At 37.0% G+C, this 16,806-nt stretch overlaps 1 protein-coding gene across 5 annotated transcripts in view; it reads left to right on the top strand.

The window, feature by feature from the left end:
* RYR2 (ryanodine receptor 2) overlaps positions 1 to 16,806 on the top strand; it is a 380,332-nt gene that overhangs the window by 147,527 nt on the left and 215,999 nt on the right. For all 5 annotated transcript variants that reach the window (XM_061471193.1, XM_061471190.1, XM_061471195.1 and 2 more), the window contains 3 exons: positions 4,744 to 4,843; positions 7,543 to 7,639; positions 16,731 to 16,805. In XM_061471193.1, coding sequence (XP_061327177.1) covers positions 4,744 to 4,843; positions 7,543 to 7,639; positions 16,731 to 16,805 — 272 coding nt within the window. The remainder of the gene's footprint in view (positions 1 to 4,743; positions 4,844 to 7,542; positions 7,640 to 16,730; position 16,806) is intronic.

The following is a 16,806-nucleotide window of genomic DNA, read 5'->3' as shown; positions in this document are numbered from 1 at the left end:
ATGTGCTTTGCACATTAAATTTCATATAATGCAGTCTACAATGGGAGTTAAAAAGGTCCTTGTCACCTCAACTCAGGCATCCTAGATTAATGAAAATTCCTTAGTGTAATCTTAGGTACCACCATTCTCCACTGGAAAATGGGCTATAACACTTCTCCTTTGGGATTTTGAGAAAATGAAATCGTTAATTGTGTTTTGTGAAATACTGTAATTGTTGGTAGCAAGAGAAAAGCTTATGAGAAAATTAATAATCCTCTTTCAAAGCTTTGAAGAATTGACTATATTGAATAAAGCATGAGGCTGCAGACTGAAGATTGATGAGAAAATCAAAAACACTGTGCGCTATTCATGCATTGAACTCCTTTATCCTGTATATACAATGAGGCAGCACTTGTGGAAAAAATTGCACAGGATCATGCCCCTGAAGACTGTAATATGATGTATTCACCAGAAGCAAATCTTTTTCCATATGCTACTTTGTCATTTCCTAACTTTTAATGCTTGCTTCTGTAAAATTAGCATTTTGTTACTGAAAGATCATGCCTCTAATCAAACTAAATGATAATCACGTTGAAGCATAGTAGTTGATTTGCTGCAGGCTTTTTGTGCTTATAGAACAGAAAGAAAGCTAATATAGAGAGGGTGAATGCAGACTACTCTCCTCTCTACCCTCTGTGGCATGGATCCTCATGCTTTCCTGACATGCATCTGCAATTACCTGCTGTCAGCAACAGTGGACTAGGTGATCCTTCGTGGCTGAGTTGTAATGGTAATGTTGGGGTATCTGTGGGTTTTAGCTGCTACTCTCCCTTTGCTGATGGCATTTATGCTGAAATTGCTTAGTTTAGTGCTGACAGTTCTCTTCATCAATGGAAAAATTCTTTTTGCTTGTGGATTTGCTGGCCAACTCTTTAAACCACTTCAGAGAAATGCAAAGAAAGGAAGATTCTGTAGAGCTTGAACCCCATCTGAAATATCCTGCGCTTTACCTACTTTGTGTCAAAACTTAGATAATAACTTTTTATTCTGCAGTTGTAAGTTTACCAATATTTATTCAGACCTTTTCAAAGTATTCAAAGGCATTTCAATGAATATAAAGATATTGCCACTTTTAGACATAAATACGAAAAAAGATATAAAAACTTTACACAGATGCAGTTATTATTTTGAGTTCTTTTCAATATCTTCCTTCCTTGTGACTGAATATTTTCATTTATTTTGACAGTGTCAATATGATACTCAGTGTTACAGAATACTTTTCACTGACTCAGGTAATAAATTTTAATAGAAATTATACCTGCTACATAGAAAGATAACAAATGGTTATCTTTGGTTCTAGAGACAGTACATCTAGTTTAACCTTTGGATTTTTGCTAAAGGTTACAATTCATCTTTTTTTTTTTTTTCTGATGTAAAATGTTTTCGTTTTCCTAATTAATTAAAAAAAAAAAAAGGGAGGGAGTATAGGTTGGATTTTGTTTGCTTGTTTTTTTTGTGATTCGTTCTGTTTTGCTATATATACAGGTGCATTCTTTTTTACTTCTACTCCAAGGGAGAAATACCTCCAGTGTCAGCATCTTCCAGTTTTGTTTTGCCTGTTCTCAGACTGACAAAAGAGAAGTAGAGAGGTGTATGAAGTGTTCCCTCTCACTCTGCATGAGTTCTCATTTGTGTACCTGTGGTGGGAATGGTCTTGGACCATCTCAGAGGTTGTAGGATCATTGAGGATAGGTGCCTGTGTAGTTTGAAACTGCTGCTCTGTCCTGGTCCTTGTAGTAATTTTAAGACAGAGAAAAAAGGGAAATAGCAAGGGCTGTCAGAGTCTCAGTGTAGGGAAGAGAAGCAGATTGAATTGGATCATGTCTTTAACTTCCATCTCTGTACTAGATGGTACTAAATTTTGAAGGAGTGTGGTTGATGATGCTTTGGATGCTGCTTTTGTGTGCAGTATGTAAGTATTCTGGGAAGTGCTGTGCTTTGTAGGCAGTTCTCAAAATATACCAGAAACTAAACCCTCCTTAAGCTAGTCTTGTTGGAATGGCCTGAAATTGAAGGCAGAGACATCATAATGTAAAGTGCAGATAGAAGTAGACACTGCTAAATAAGGTGTTAGTATTGACACACCTTAGCCAAGAGAAAGTCTGAAGCAAAAGTTTTCCTTTCTTTTTGTTTTTCTTCTGCAAGCATGCATGTTTTGGAGAACAGAAGCTTTGATGCAGCTTGACTGGAATTTAAAACACATCATCTAGGTATTCACAGTTATTGCAAATGCAGCTTTGCTGCTGCAATCAAAATTGAAGTGTTCTTGTGGAAATTACCATCTGATTCCTTAGCTCTTCAGTACGCTTGAATACAGTGGTTTTTTTTAAAAAACCTAGGAACAGAGATGTGTGACTTCTCTGAAGAGCAGTACAGAGTTTATAACATGACAGTGAATTCAGTTGGGAAACCTGTAGTATTCTAGGAGATTTGAGTCTTGAAATTTAGAAGCAGCAGCCTATAGTAGTGTTAACTGCTGTAAGAAGCAGACTGTAATGTTAACCTGTATTCATAAATTACCATAATTTAATTCTGAAAAGTGGTTAAGAATCTATGGCAGGTTAAATGCTGATTTAGGAGATCGTTAGTCTGTTAGTGTGGAAGAAAAATCTAGCATTTTTGGCTGAGCTTGGACACCAGTGCAGAAAAGATACTATTTGGGTGAGACAGAAAGCTGAAGGACCTGCCTGTAATAGTGAAGACCCATGCTAGGATTAGAACAGACAGCAGGATTCCTGACCACAACATGTTTCTGCTTTGCACATATTACTGCATGCCTGAAAAGATAGGTATGTGGTCCTTGTTGGTAATAGCAACCCGCTACTTCTGTCAGGTACTATGCCAGCTAGCAAAGGTCTGGTTATGGAGGTTTGAAGCAGGTAGCAGATATGGAAACTACCAGGCAGTGTGAGTGTCAGGTCCACATTCTCGACACTGTGTTGTGGAATTAGTTTCATTTTGATAGTTTTATTGTGCTGAAAGTACAATACCAAGCAGGTAAGTTCCAACTAAATTATAGAGAGGCAGCAGATTTCTTTAAAATATCATTGAGATTGTAAAGTACAGCACTGAAAAGTTAGGCAATGCCAGGATTAAGACTGGCATTTTTAATCTCCTGGGATTTTTCTAACCATTTGATGTAATTTAATCCTTGAATATCCATTGACAGGGCACTTTCTTTACATGGTCAAAGGTTCATTTTATTGTTTGCTATGGATTGATGATTCCAGGGGACAAACACCATAGCTCATCGAATTGTAAATGTCAGGACTCCTGCCTTCAATTGTAAATTGAAGGATGCAGCAAGCAATTGAGGGAACTGAAGGAAAGAAGAGAATTGCATAGATACAATCTTGATTTCTCTGCTGTGGTGATCATGTGTTGTATTAGGTCATTTAAATCATACTTCCTAAAGGTGTAATTCTCTGGTGAGTCAGCTTGAGACATCTGGGTTATAATGACAGCTACAGCTGGGAGTCGAATGGATAAATATCACAGGTGCTTTGAAGTGAGATGTCAGCAATGTATTTTTGTTCAATGTCCTGTCTATAATATGAAATGTTAATTCAGTTGATATCATTGTGTGTGATTTTACATTAACATGTAAAAAGCACACAGTTACAAGAAGTACTTTGTTGATGACAGATCAAAGTGACAGGAGTCTTAGCCTCTTCCTCTTTTGCCTACTCTGATGTGTTTTCCTCAAAAAGTAATACTCCTTTTTACTGCACTGGTTGAATTGCTCATTGTCTGGAATCTGTAGTGATCTCAGGGGAAACCTGACAAAACTAAGGCCCACAGGGCAGGAATGTGCCTGGAGATGTGCTGGGGATTGTGGTTTCTCAGCCTGATCTGCCATTGACTAAGCTATGTAACTGCAGAAAGGGAAAGTAAGAAGTGAGGTGGTGGTTCATTCATTCAACATCCGTGTTCCATGTGCTGAATGACACTGGTGTGGTGGAGACATGGCTTTGTGAAATATCTTATTTTATGTCATTGGGTTAAGGGGAGCCTTCTAAATTAGCCGATACACTATTTGTTTGTACTGCTGTATGGCTAGATGATGTGCAGGCAGGAAGACAGAACAGCTCTGCATGTGTCATTAGGAATCTACCCCTTTCTGACCTCCATTGCCATTTTCGTCATTTGCATAGTTAATAATTTTACCCAGAAGGTTTTAATGTTGGTCTCAACATACAGAAACTGAGAGCAATGCTACCAATGTATAAACACTGTTACTGTCCATTAGTTTAAAATAAAGTTTTGAGAAAAGTGACTAAATGCTACTGCACTTGGAAACTCTCTTAAGTGCTTTACAAGGTCAGTTACTGGATTACTTGATTACTTTGATCTGAAGGTGGTTTTAAGAAGCCAGTAGCCCAAAAGAAATAATTAAGTGGTAAGTTACTCTTGAAATACAGATGTACGTTTCAATATTCAAACTCTGTGGAAAATTCCATTGTGTACAGAAAGAACACCACCAGTGTTAGAACCGTGCTACATGTAATAATCAGTGCTTCAGAGTATTTGCTGTGGTCTAAGACCCCCAGACAGCTGATGATTCTGTCTGACTTTGTGTTTACTTATGTAGTCAGTAGGAATAATTTATGTATGAACCAAATGAGAATATTTGATACTATTTTTGTATACTGCAATGAGATCTTTAATTAACCCCAGATAAAACCCTTTCTTTCATGGTTTTAGCACCTCTCTTACGGCAATGGTAGTTTACATGTTGATGCAGCCTTCCAGCAGACACTCTGGAGTGTAGCACCAATCAGTTCAGGAAGTGAAGCTGCCCAAGGTAAGGTTGACTTGACTTTAAGTATTGAAAGACTGTAAATGAAATATCTGAAAAATCTGATTATTCTGCCAAGTGTGAGAGTGGCTTTCTGTTATGTAGATGTTCAATCTAATAAATAAAAAAATGACACTGATGGTTTTCTACATATTTTTTTCTAAATACTGAGCAGCTCATTCAAATCTCATTTTGCTATAGGTACAATAAGATTCATAACATTTATTTTGTTTAAATGGCTTTTGGTCATTGTTTAAAATATTATCTCAGATTATTCTTGGTATGCAGTCATGGTTACAGGTAGTGCATTGCTTAAGTGTTTTATGGAGAAAACCTTCCTGTTGATGAGAGGAGAAAACTTTCTCTCCAGCCTGTTGCTCCCTCCTATAAACTCCATTCTCCTCATCATCCCACTGCTGGCAGCAGTGGTGTAGCATTTATGTTAATAATGTCAGTGCAGTTTATTAGCTGAGATCCAGGTTTGTTCTGTGCCACGTCTGTCTGGTTGGTGAATTTCACTAGTGAGACCTGCCTGTCTGGGAAGCAGAACTCCACAATGACAGTGTCATGTTATACATTTGTACGCACAGGAAATCATGTGAAAATTGTGTAGTATGGTTTTTGCAGCTGTGTGTTTCTGTGCATGTCTGCTTGTTCTTTGTTATTATGCCTTCCCATTTTCACTTTCCTCGGGTATAGATGCTATCCTTGTTAAGCAGTATCTTTTCTAGAGAAGATCAGCTGTTTGGTGTCAGAAAGAATTAGGGCAAAAGCCTTATTCTAGAAAAACTGGCAAATGTTCCTGTGGTCAGAGTTGTCTTGTTATGAAGACAGAATGAATCTGACAGTGTATAAGACCTTACTGTATATGCCTCAGTAAAACTATCCAAATTAGAGAATTCCCTCAAAAAGAGGAAAGAGGAAAATAAAGCTAATTTTGTTAGTATCTGCAAAATGCTTTGTTATCTTCATAAACAAAACATAAGTATGAATAACTACACTTGAATACCCTCTCTTAATCAAAACTTCCAATTAAAAACAAATTAGTAAGTGAAACTCAGTTAAATTAAACTGTAGTGGAAATAACAGATAAATAGTCTGCAAAATGAACTAGGACATTCCAGGAAGGTAGTTAAAAGAAAATTATTTCTTACATGCATTTCTGCAAAACCGTCTTATGCAGAAGTGAGTTTGTTGTGTAAGTCAAAACACAGCTTTAGTGTCAGATCAAGTAATTCTGCTAATTCTGCACTGTGAAATGGATGCGGGTGCATTCGAAATGAAACAAAACCAAAAAAGGTTTTTTAAAAAGGTCTCTGGTCACAACATCTCCAGAATTACATGGACACAGGTCCATAGAAAAGTTAATATACGTAACTGCTGTTACCTGGACACATCCCTCTGTGTCAAAATCAGGAATTTACAAACTCAGTACTAAAACTGGCTGTATAAATACTAATTTGGTATTGATTTCAAAGGTTTAAAAAATATATCCTGAAATATTCCATGATACATATTCAGGACAAAGATTTCCTGTAATTTCAAAATAAACTTGTGAAATGTGTACAGGGTGGCTGTTGGGTCTTCAACACCATTTCCTTGTACAGTTCTATCATACTGAGCAGGATTACTTTTTAATAGACATGGCTTGAAAATATTATTGCAAGAATCTTTTAAAATAGCTTTTTGTTATAACACTTAAGCTGAGGGATTATGTTACCGCATCCTGCTCAAATGCAGATTTTGGTATTATTTGATATTTCTAGCAAGAAGGGAAGATGAAATTAGGAGACAAGTGTTAACATTTAGCTTGTCAGACTGGAAAAATACCATTGAATTGCACTTAAAATCTACAAGTCTTAATATTACTAGATTATAATACAAAATTTGTAGGATACCTGATACTGATGGAAAAGCATCTATTTTGTTTTTATCTTTACTGATTAGAATTATAGCCTTATTTTCAGCTTCTGGCTTCAGTGTCCTGGTCCTTCAGATATTGTAATGTTACGTGTATGCTCTCTGTGCCTTAGTTTATGAACACATATATCTGTACCTGTACACTGTAGAGCCAGGTGCTCGGCTTTGAATCTGCAAGTGCAGTGGAGATCTAGACAGTATAGGAGTTTGCCTTTGGAGTCCAAATAAATTATGATTGTAGGTTGGGAATCTTAAGTCAAGCAGATTTTAAAGTGGATCTTCCCAGAAGTTTTTCTTACAGAAAACTCCCAAAGACATTAAAAGGATTTTCAAGTTAACATTAGCTGAATCAGTCGTTGTTACTACGTGAACTGAAATACTAAACTTAAATCAAAAATCAGCAGGTAAAGAGTCCTCCACTTCTGTTGTAATCTGTAAGGGAAGTATCTCTCACAGAGACACTGCTCACTTGTTTCTGCTAGATCAGCCTTTTTCTGAGTTGTGCTAACACTGTAGAATCCTCTGTCTGTGTCTCTCCTAATCCACCCTTTCCTGCTTGCTGACTTGGACCTTTTTTCACTTGACAATATTCAGCTGGCTCCCCAGGGTGCAAGATACCCTCCCCTTCTTCTAGCTGTCCTTTATAAGTAAGATAAAGCACCAACAGAAAAAAACTCAAACAAAAAACCCACAAAACCCCTGGTAGTATTTATTACAGTTTGAACTATAGTTTTACGTGCTGCTGTGTTCAGACAAATGCACTTGATTTTCTCCCTTTATTCAAGGTTATCTGATAGGAGGGGATGTTCTGAGGTTATTGCATGGTCACATGGATGAATGTTTGACAGTCCCTTCGGGTGAACATGGAGAAGAACAAAGAAGGTAGGTTTCTAGCTTATAATAGAATAATAATGAATGTTGCTGAATCAGTATTAAATGCCACTGATTGATATATGCAGATTTTTGAAAGACGCTGTGATTGGATGTATACCTCATAAGGAGTAATATTGTTGAGGTGAATTTTGGACATGAGTATCTTGCATTTTGTTTTTAATATTGTTCAAGTCTGATTTCACTTACCAGGTGTAAAAGCAGTAGTGATTTTTGACACATATTGTCATCTTCACTGACTTATAAACACTGTGAATGAAATGGGTTGCTTTCTTTAGTGTTGTTTTTTTTTCTATAATCACAACAAATTCCTTAGGACAGGTTAAGAATACTTCCCATTCCTTCAAGGCTGCTGGTCTGGGTATTGATCTGAAGTGTACCGGTCATGGTAGTCTAGGACTAAAGTTATGGTTATTTTTTTGACTATAAGAATCCTAGAATGGAAGTAGAGAAGTGCTGACAGCTCAGTATGGAGTTAACCAATAAATCCAATTGGTGAGATGACTGGGACTGAAAGTGGCATGTCTCTGTAGAGTGATTATATGGATGAATCAAAGCCCTGTTTATTTACTCTAATAAAATATACCCTAAGCTGCTTTTCAATGAGGCAGTGTCATATGATTTATTCCAACCTTCAGTCTGAAGACTACTGAATGATAATGTTGATTTTGGGATGTTTTGTTTAATGCAGCATATTGGGTAGCTTCATTTCCATGGAAAAAAAAATACGCTATTCATACATTTCCAAATCAGTTTTCTTGGTTTGCAAATAGAAATGATTTTTTTTTTTCTATTTTATTCTTATTTGTAAGGATAAGAGAAAGATATTGGAAGCTCTCATTAAAATATACCAAAATCTTCTATGAATTTTTAATATTAATGAGAAAAACTTAAGTTTTCTTATACAGCTGCTAACTGATTCTTCCTGGCTATTTGTTATTTTTAGACAGGGAAATAATTTTAAACACAGAAGATACTTCAAAATGCTGAAAGTTAAAATGTGATCAGTTGGTGTTTTAATTTTAGGTACTATGGGATAGATCCATTACAGCTTGGAGTTTTTTGCTGCTATTATCCTCGCCCTTAAAATGATTAATTAAAAGATTAGACGATACATAATAGAATTCTATAGTGTTCGCTCTTACTTCAGTCTAAATCCTGCAAAATTTCTTTTAAAAACTGCAGTTGCAGTGTAATTCCAGACTTATAGGATATCAGGCACTTCAGTAATAAATGCTTAAGAACACACTACAAATCTTTTCAACAAGGCTAGTGTTACATATAAACCACAATGAACGAGTGTGAATTTGCAAGTCAAGAAAACAGTACTTTCTTCTGCCTGTGCATTTACATGATGCATCTTTGTGTCATAGAATCATAGAACAGTTTGGGTTGGAAAAGACCTTAAGATCATCAAGTTCCAACCCCCCTGCCATTGGCAGGGACACCTCACACTAAACCATCCCAACCAAGGCCTCATCCAACCTGGCCTTGAACACTGCCAGGGATGGAGCATTCACAACCTCCCTGGGCAACCCATTCCAGTGACTCACCACCCTAACAGGAAAGAATTTCCTTCTTATATCCAATCTAAACTTCCCCTGTTTAAGTTTTAACCCGTTACCCCTTGTCCTGTCACTACAGTCCCTAATGAAGAGTCCATCTCCAGCATTCTTACAGGCCCCCTTCAGATACTGGAAGGCTGCTATGAGGTCTCCACGCAGCCTTCTCTTCTCCAGGCTGAACAGCCCCAACTTTCTCAGCCTCTCTTCATAGGGGAGGTGCTCCAGCCCCCTGATCGTCATCGTGGCCCTTCTGTGGACTTGTTCCAACAGTTCCATGTTTTTTTTTATGTTGAGGACACCAGAGCAGCACACATTACTCCAGCTGAGGTCTCATTTGAAGAATAGGGTTCATTTCTTAAGCTGTAGGACAGTGCTATAAACAGAACAGATCCTTATTTTTTATTCTGCACTGCCTACATTTTCCCTTATCAGTCTACCCCCCCAAAAAACAGAGCTAGTAGACAACAAATGGTACTGATATAGTTGTTTTCATATTTCCTGTATAATTTCTCTGTACCCTAAACTTTCTTCTCTTAAATTATTAGTGCATTCAGTTGTTGCTTAAAGCCTTTATGATTTCATCTGTTATTAGGACTCTTGCTTACTAGCTCATTCAAAATGATATCTAAAAGGACAGTTTGTGGCACCTTTCAGTTTTCAGTATGTATGCATACTTTATTTTGATGGATGGCTTTTAACTGCTGGTAGGATTATATTTAAAAGTAGGGGTAATTTTGGCAAGTAAGAAATTGTAAAATAAATTGGTTTGCCTTTCATTTAAGTTCTGTAACTTTTGCACATATGGAATGGTAAAGTATGATATATTTGGAGTATAATTCCATATTATCCTTTCATTGCCTTTTGAAATAGTCTGGTGATGGATTATTGTGGTTGTGCTTGGTTAGCTTTGTACCACTAAATGCCTGAAGAACAGCTCTGCTCTGTGGAGTGGCAGCATAAAGGAACACAGAAGTTCCATCTCTGTTGTGACTCAGTTATTTCTCTATCTCATTTTTATTTTTCTGCAAAGGCCTCCTCTTCATGCTTTTTTTTTTTTTTTTTGAATAAATAAAGGATCAGACAGTCCTAAAATAACAGTTTGATTCTCTAATGTCACCTGGTATCTAATCCTGGGAATGAGTAAATGGTTTTGATGTGAAGGAACCTCCTAGGCAGTTTCTGAAAATAACTGCTGTTTTTCTCTATTCTTAGAGCGTTGGTACAGTTACATAAATTTGAGTATAAAAGTGTTTCAAAGATTACCAGAAGTCCAAAATAAAACACACATTCTCAAGCTGTTTATACACTCGTGGAGCAGCATTAGCACAGTGGAGGCCTATGAACAGTGACAGTGCAGATGTGTTCATGTGTTCATGATTACAGTGCCTAACAAAGCTTTCTCGAGAGCAAGGTCATCCATATGTGCACTGGAAGAGGCCTAGTGCAGGGGGCAGAAATAGTCGTAGAAAATGACTATTTCTGTGTTTCACAATTTTTTTCTGAATATATACTCTGTTTCCTTGCTGAATTATTGAGCTTGTATGTCCGGCATTTAGTCGTTAAACTGTGCTACTGTGATCACTAGAAGGTAGGGAGGAATCATTGCATTTGTTGAAGAGGGGCTTTGGTATTGAGTGGTGAGATGTAATTGCACTATGAAGAGTCTTCTGAATTTATAATATCAAAGGAATGAATAAAGTTATTCTAATTATGATAGAAGTTGGTGTTTAGAGCAAGCATATGTTGAAATGCTTCTGTGAAATTGTTTACCATTATTTTAAACCTTTAATTAAAAAAAAATTGCAAGAATGTTCATAACAAATTCAGGTTGTGCAGCAAAGATTTTTAAAATATTACAATAAACAAGCTGATATTTGTTATCAGCTTTGATAACAATTGAATTAGTCAACATCCCCCATTTTTACTGTTCAATTAAGAGGAATTTGTTACATTTTTGATGTTTTATTATGTGTGTCATTTTTTATTTTCTTGCAAAAATGTCAGCTAGTTATTAATACAGTACTATGCATGACTGTAGAATTTTGGATTACTTTGTAGGGTGTTTTTTTTCTATGTGTGTGATTTTTTTTGTTTTTCATTTTTGTTACTTAGAAGTACCCAAAACCTAATGGCAGATAGCAGTGGAAGTACATAATCAAAATTATTTAACTGGGCTGTGATGCTTGCTTTTTGCTATAGCCCATCACATTCATACTTTTAGAAGTTAAAGTGCACACAGGAGTAGGGCTGTGCGTATTCATAGTTCCCAGCGCAGAAGGGGACCATGAATGTTCTCATTGCAACTAATTTGCATTTTGACTTGCAGTATGTATTTTAAAGTGAGGACCCTTCAGAAATACATCGCTACAGAAAGAAATTAACCTGTGAGAGAGCAAAGTGCTCCTGGCATTTTCAAAGTATCACTTGATGTGGATATCCTGGGTTCAGCTGTAACAGTTATTTTTCTCCTTCTTAGTAGCTGGTGCAGTGCTCTGTTTTGGACTTTAGCCTGACAAGAACGCTGGTAACACACTGATGTTTTTAGTTGTTGCTAAGTAATGTTTACTCCAATTAAGGACTTTTCAGTCTCATGCTGTGCCAGTGAGGAGTGGCACAGGAAGCCAGGGCAGAGCAGAGACAGGACACCTGACCCAAACTAGCCAAAGGGGTATTCCATACCACAGCACGTCATGCCCAGTATAAACTAGGGGGAGTTACCCAGAAGTCCCAGATTGCTGCTTGGGTTTTGCTGGGTATCGATCAGCAGGTGGTGATCAGTTGTATTATGCATCACTAGTGCTTATTGTTTTTTTTTTCTCCTTTTCCCCTTTGTCCTGGGTTTAGTTTTGTATTTTCTCCCCTTGTTATTTCTCTTATTATTATTGGTGGTAACAGCAGTGGTTTTGTGTTATAACTTAGTTAATGGACTGTTCTTATCTTAGCCCGTGGGATTTACATTCTTTCAATTCTCCTTCCTATCCCTCTGGGAGAAGGGGGAGGGAAGGAGGGAGGGAAGTGAGCGAGTGGCTGTGTGGTTCTGAGTTACCATCTGGGCTTATACCATGACAGTGAAACAGACTCCCAGTTTCTCAAGACATCCAATGAAAATAGGCCTTCATAAGGAAATACGTATGTGTAGCCTAATTTCAGAGGCAGTTTTGTCATTCCTGCATTTGAAAGTTTCTTTAGGTTAAACATATTACATTAAGGCTTTTGTAAATTATATTGAACACTTCAGATTAGTCTCAGAAATGGATATACAGGGTTTTAAAGTGTTAAAAGTCAAAATCAGTGTGACTTAGCCAATCCCAGCTCATTTTTCCCTTTCTTTTCAATGCCATTCTCTTAAGATGGGTAAAATATACTTCTTGATATGGTGAGTGTGAAGGATTATTTATGACTAAAATGTGAACTGAGGAAATTTTCAGCCAGCATAAATCAGTAACCTTTCCTCCATGGCCAAAACAGCCCATGAGCCTTGAAGAGTAAGGATTGTGCTTTCAGAAATTCGAAAAAATCTGTTAGAGCTCTTCAGTGGTTGATTTTTCAGTTAGAAATAGAACAGCCTTGCCTGTCATTGAAGGGAGTGAAATAATTTCTTTAACTTGAACTTTGCCATCTTAGTTCATTTGTGTATAGTCCAGGTACAATATTGCTATGTCATTTATGCCATATTTGTGGCGCCCTGATTCATTCCAAGTTACTGAGTTTTACTCCAGTATTTTCGTGCTCTGGTACTTAGGATTTTACAGGTTCTTGAACCAAAACTACTTCAGCAGTATTGAAACACTGTCATTTAATGTAATTTATTTTAACCTCATTTAATGCCCCTTTGTAGTCAGTGAATTTCACTGAAATGATTACCCTCTCTGCTGAACAATAATAAGAAGATGAATTCACTAATGATGTTCCAGGGATTTTGGTACATGGTAATCTGTTTTAAAGCTGTGTAATTAATTCATTATTGTAATGGAAGATGAGAGATTCGGATATCAAGCTTTCTTTTTGATGTTTACCTTTGCTTTGCCTTGTCATCTCAGATCCATCTCAGAAAGTTGGAGGAGAGTGCTGGAAACAAGCCAGGGAGAGCACCATTAAGTAATGACCTGTGGGCCTGCACTCCTGATGCAGTCCGTGGTGCTAGAATCACAACCCCTGGCCCTGTAGTACAAGTGCTGAGGCAAGTTCCAGCTCTAGTGACTGCTGATATTAAGGAAAATTAAATTGACTAATGGTATAGACAGGAAAAGAATGATGTTTTAAATTTAACATGCAGTCATAGTCAGACAGAAAACTAATTAACTAGGTTAAGGTTTATAGTAAAGATGAACTGAAATTCTCAAAGGTCCTGAATTCCTTGCAGATACTTTAATTTGAAATAAAAGTGGTTATATTGTTAATCCATCAATGTAGAATATGCAAATAAACTGGTTTGGAAAGAATAGGGCTAAAAAAAAAAAGCACCAAGTATTAGTGCTGTGGGTATGGTTCGGAAGGTGCAAGGTATGCCAGGCTTTCTAGAAGACTTAATGCTCATTGTAGCTCTTGTTGTCCTCTCTTTTTGGCTGTTACTTTGAATTTCCTCATGCATTTACAATAATTATAGTTTCATAATAAGGTTTTGTAATGTGCGGTTTTTCTCTGCTTGGGATCCTTGATGTCTAGCCCTCCACTCCCCAGTAGAGGACTCTTTCTCAGTCTCCCTTCATATTGCTGTCACTTAGTTTTTAGCTGAGGCTTTGCTGGTGCCTTTTTGACTTTTGTCCCTAAAGTGCTATTACTGCCTGTCTGCCTTCACTCTCTCTGCTGCTCCTGTACCCATTTGTCATGGTTTAAGCCCAGCCAGTAACTCAGAACCATGCAGCTGCTCGCTCACTGCCCCCCTTTGCCCCCACCTCTTCCTCCCCCCACTCCCAGAGGGATGGGGAGGAGAATTGAAAGAATCTAGCCCTAGAAGGCCTAGAATCACTTACATGAAAATAAGAGAGAATCCCAGGATCCGTTTTATTTCCCTGGGTGAACAAATTGCACATTTTTATTTAGGAATTCTTCATTTCAATCTCTTCCCCATTTTCTCATCTTATGTGACTGATAGCTTCACTTTTAAAGAACAGGGAAAGGAAATAATGGATGGACAGTCACATGAAACTACTTTGCCCATGAGAAGCCATTTTTTTACGTCCATAACTGGAATTTTTTTAGATGTTTAAAGTTGCACTGATCCAACTGGTATGTGTAATCCAAAGCTAGCTTTAGAAGAGTTCTCAGACTGAGACACTGGTATCAGGGTTTCCACTGTGAGAAAGAACTTCATCCCTGAAAAGTAACGAGGTAACAACTTAACAATGAAATGTTCAGACAGATTGAAGCTTTTGTTTCAACCTTATTTCTCTGATTATATATAGTCACTTGAAAAACACAAAATAAAATGAAAGGAAAAGTCTAAATTTTGTATTATGTCAGTGCAAGAATTCCAAATGCGTTTTTGTCAGTGAGGTTCATATTGAAATAAGTAACAATGTAATCAGAATGTTTTGACTTTAAAAAAAACAAAACAACAGCCTCCCCACAAACATAGCCTGCCTTGTCCCCAGCTGAAACAGACCAACCAGGGTGACATCTGATTTATTATTATTTAGGTGTTGCAAGACAAACCCAGTCTATTAGTCGTAGAACAAAAACTTGAACAAATGCCTGGAGAGTGCCTGAACAGAGAAGCAGCTGTATGCAAGATTGTTTAGCATTTTCCTTTTATTATACTGTTGAAGGCCAATTTCAATAAAAAAATAAGATTGACTTTGAATTTCATTCCCTTCTGTGAGAGAGATATGAGAGACTTGCTAATACCTGTCAGTTGCTCCTGGCACCACAACCATTGCAACAAATGAATAAGAAAATACGTGGTGAAAATACTGGTTATTATAAGGTCATGGGGAGGATTTTGTACATGTTTATTATGCACCTATAACTTCTTTTTGGTACATGAAGCATGTGCCAGAATTTCTATTTATACATATGTCATGAATATTCAGTGTGATTGGTTCAGTAATTGTAATGAGAAATATTTATTTTGTGTTTTGACTCATTTCCCCCCCCCCCCATAATTTGTCATTCTTTTGCAATGTCTGAAACTGTTTATTTCCTTAATACTTTCTAGCCTATTCCACGAAGAATTTTAACACATCTGTAGTTTAATGAATGTATGGTTAGAAGTACTGAGAAGTAGATTCTAATTCACTATTTCTTCTGTTTTTGAACAATCTCTTTCAATGCCTGGTTTTCCTCTGTGCTAAGCCTTCAGTCCCTCTGTATTATAGCCACAGGAGGGATTTGAAAGCTAAAGCCTAGTAAGTACTAAGTACCTGATTCCTAAATTGTGGTCCTCAAAAATTGCTTCTAACAAACAGTGGCCTACAATTTCAGTATTAATAGTCCCTAAAGTTATGTCTCTGGCTATTTTGGCAGTGCCGTATCTAGGCTGAAGATCACATTATCTACTCAGTCCATAAGCTCTTCCAGGATCCATAAAGCTAGGCCATTTTTTGGCAGTGTTCCCTGTCATGCTTGGTCTGATAAGCATAGTGACAGAACTCCTTTGCATAAGTGACTTCTTTATTAATTTTCCCAAAGCCAAGGCCTAAGTTTATAATTCTGGCAGTGTCCTAGGGCAGGAATCAGTCCAGAGAACAGCTGCGGAAATCTAGAGTGATGGTGCTTAATGCTCACCGCATTCCTCAGTGTTTATTTTGAAAAGAAGCCAAGTTATCTACTCAGGGCTTTTGGTGATCATAAACCTAAACCATTTTGTGGATCCAATATAGATCACTTACCTGTCTGTAGAATAATGGAGAGAAAAAAAATAAAAATCTCTAAACCTCTTTTTAGGCTTAATTGACTTTTTTAGAATCACTTAGATTTCTAGCTATATGCAGGATCTAGAGGGGTCAGTACATATTAAAATTTGGAAATAGGAAGCTGTTAATATCTGACATGTGAATACTGTTATCAATGTGGTTGTGAAACTTTAGGTGCTATTATAATAAAATACAGTGCCAAATAAGTGGATTTTCATAACTTGATGTAGTAAGTTGCATGATTATTTTAATAATATAAACTCTGAGAGAACACTGCCTTTCTTGTCAGATGTATGCAGTGATCACAAATATTTATAATAATTTTTGTTAGTTTCCAGAAATACTGTCCTGGATTCTCTATCATTAAGTCCTGGATTCTCTATCATTAAAAGACTAAGAAAGATGTCTAAGCAAACACTGTATAAATCTTTTTGTTATGAACACTGCGCTAATGGATGATGAAGGAAATAAGAATTTGAGTAATTAAGTCTACAGGCTTAATTGACAAGAGCTGGTTTTGAGTCTGATAACCTTTGAATCTGACACTTGCAATAATTGTTTTGGTGGTCTTAAAATGAGAGATGCAGTTAAATGAGCAAACACTTATGATGAATTCTTCCAACAGAGCTGAGCATTTAGTCTGTGCCTTTGCTTGGTTTTCAGAACTGTCCATTATGAAGGTGGTGCTGTGTCAATTCATGCTCGTTCTCTTTGGCGACTAGAGACTCTAAGAGTTGCG

This window comes from Pezoporus flaviventris, unplaced genomic scaffold (genome assembly GCF_033815535.1).
Source record: "Pezoporus flaviventris isolate CSIRO_AGI_PZ_B2104156 unplaced genomic scaffold, CSIRO_AGI_Pfla_v1 ptg000066l, whole genome shotgun sequence".
In the NCBI taxonomy this organism is placed as follows: Eukaryota; Metazoa; Chordata; class Aves; order Psittaciformes; family Psittacidae; genus Pezoporus; species Pezoporus flaviventris.
The sequence above is the reverse complement of the archived record's forward strand: the minus strand, read 5'-3'. Positions and strand labels throughout refer to the sequence as shown.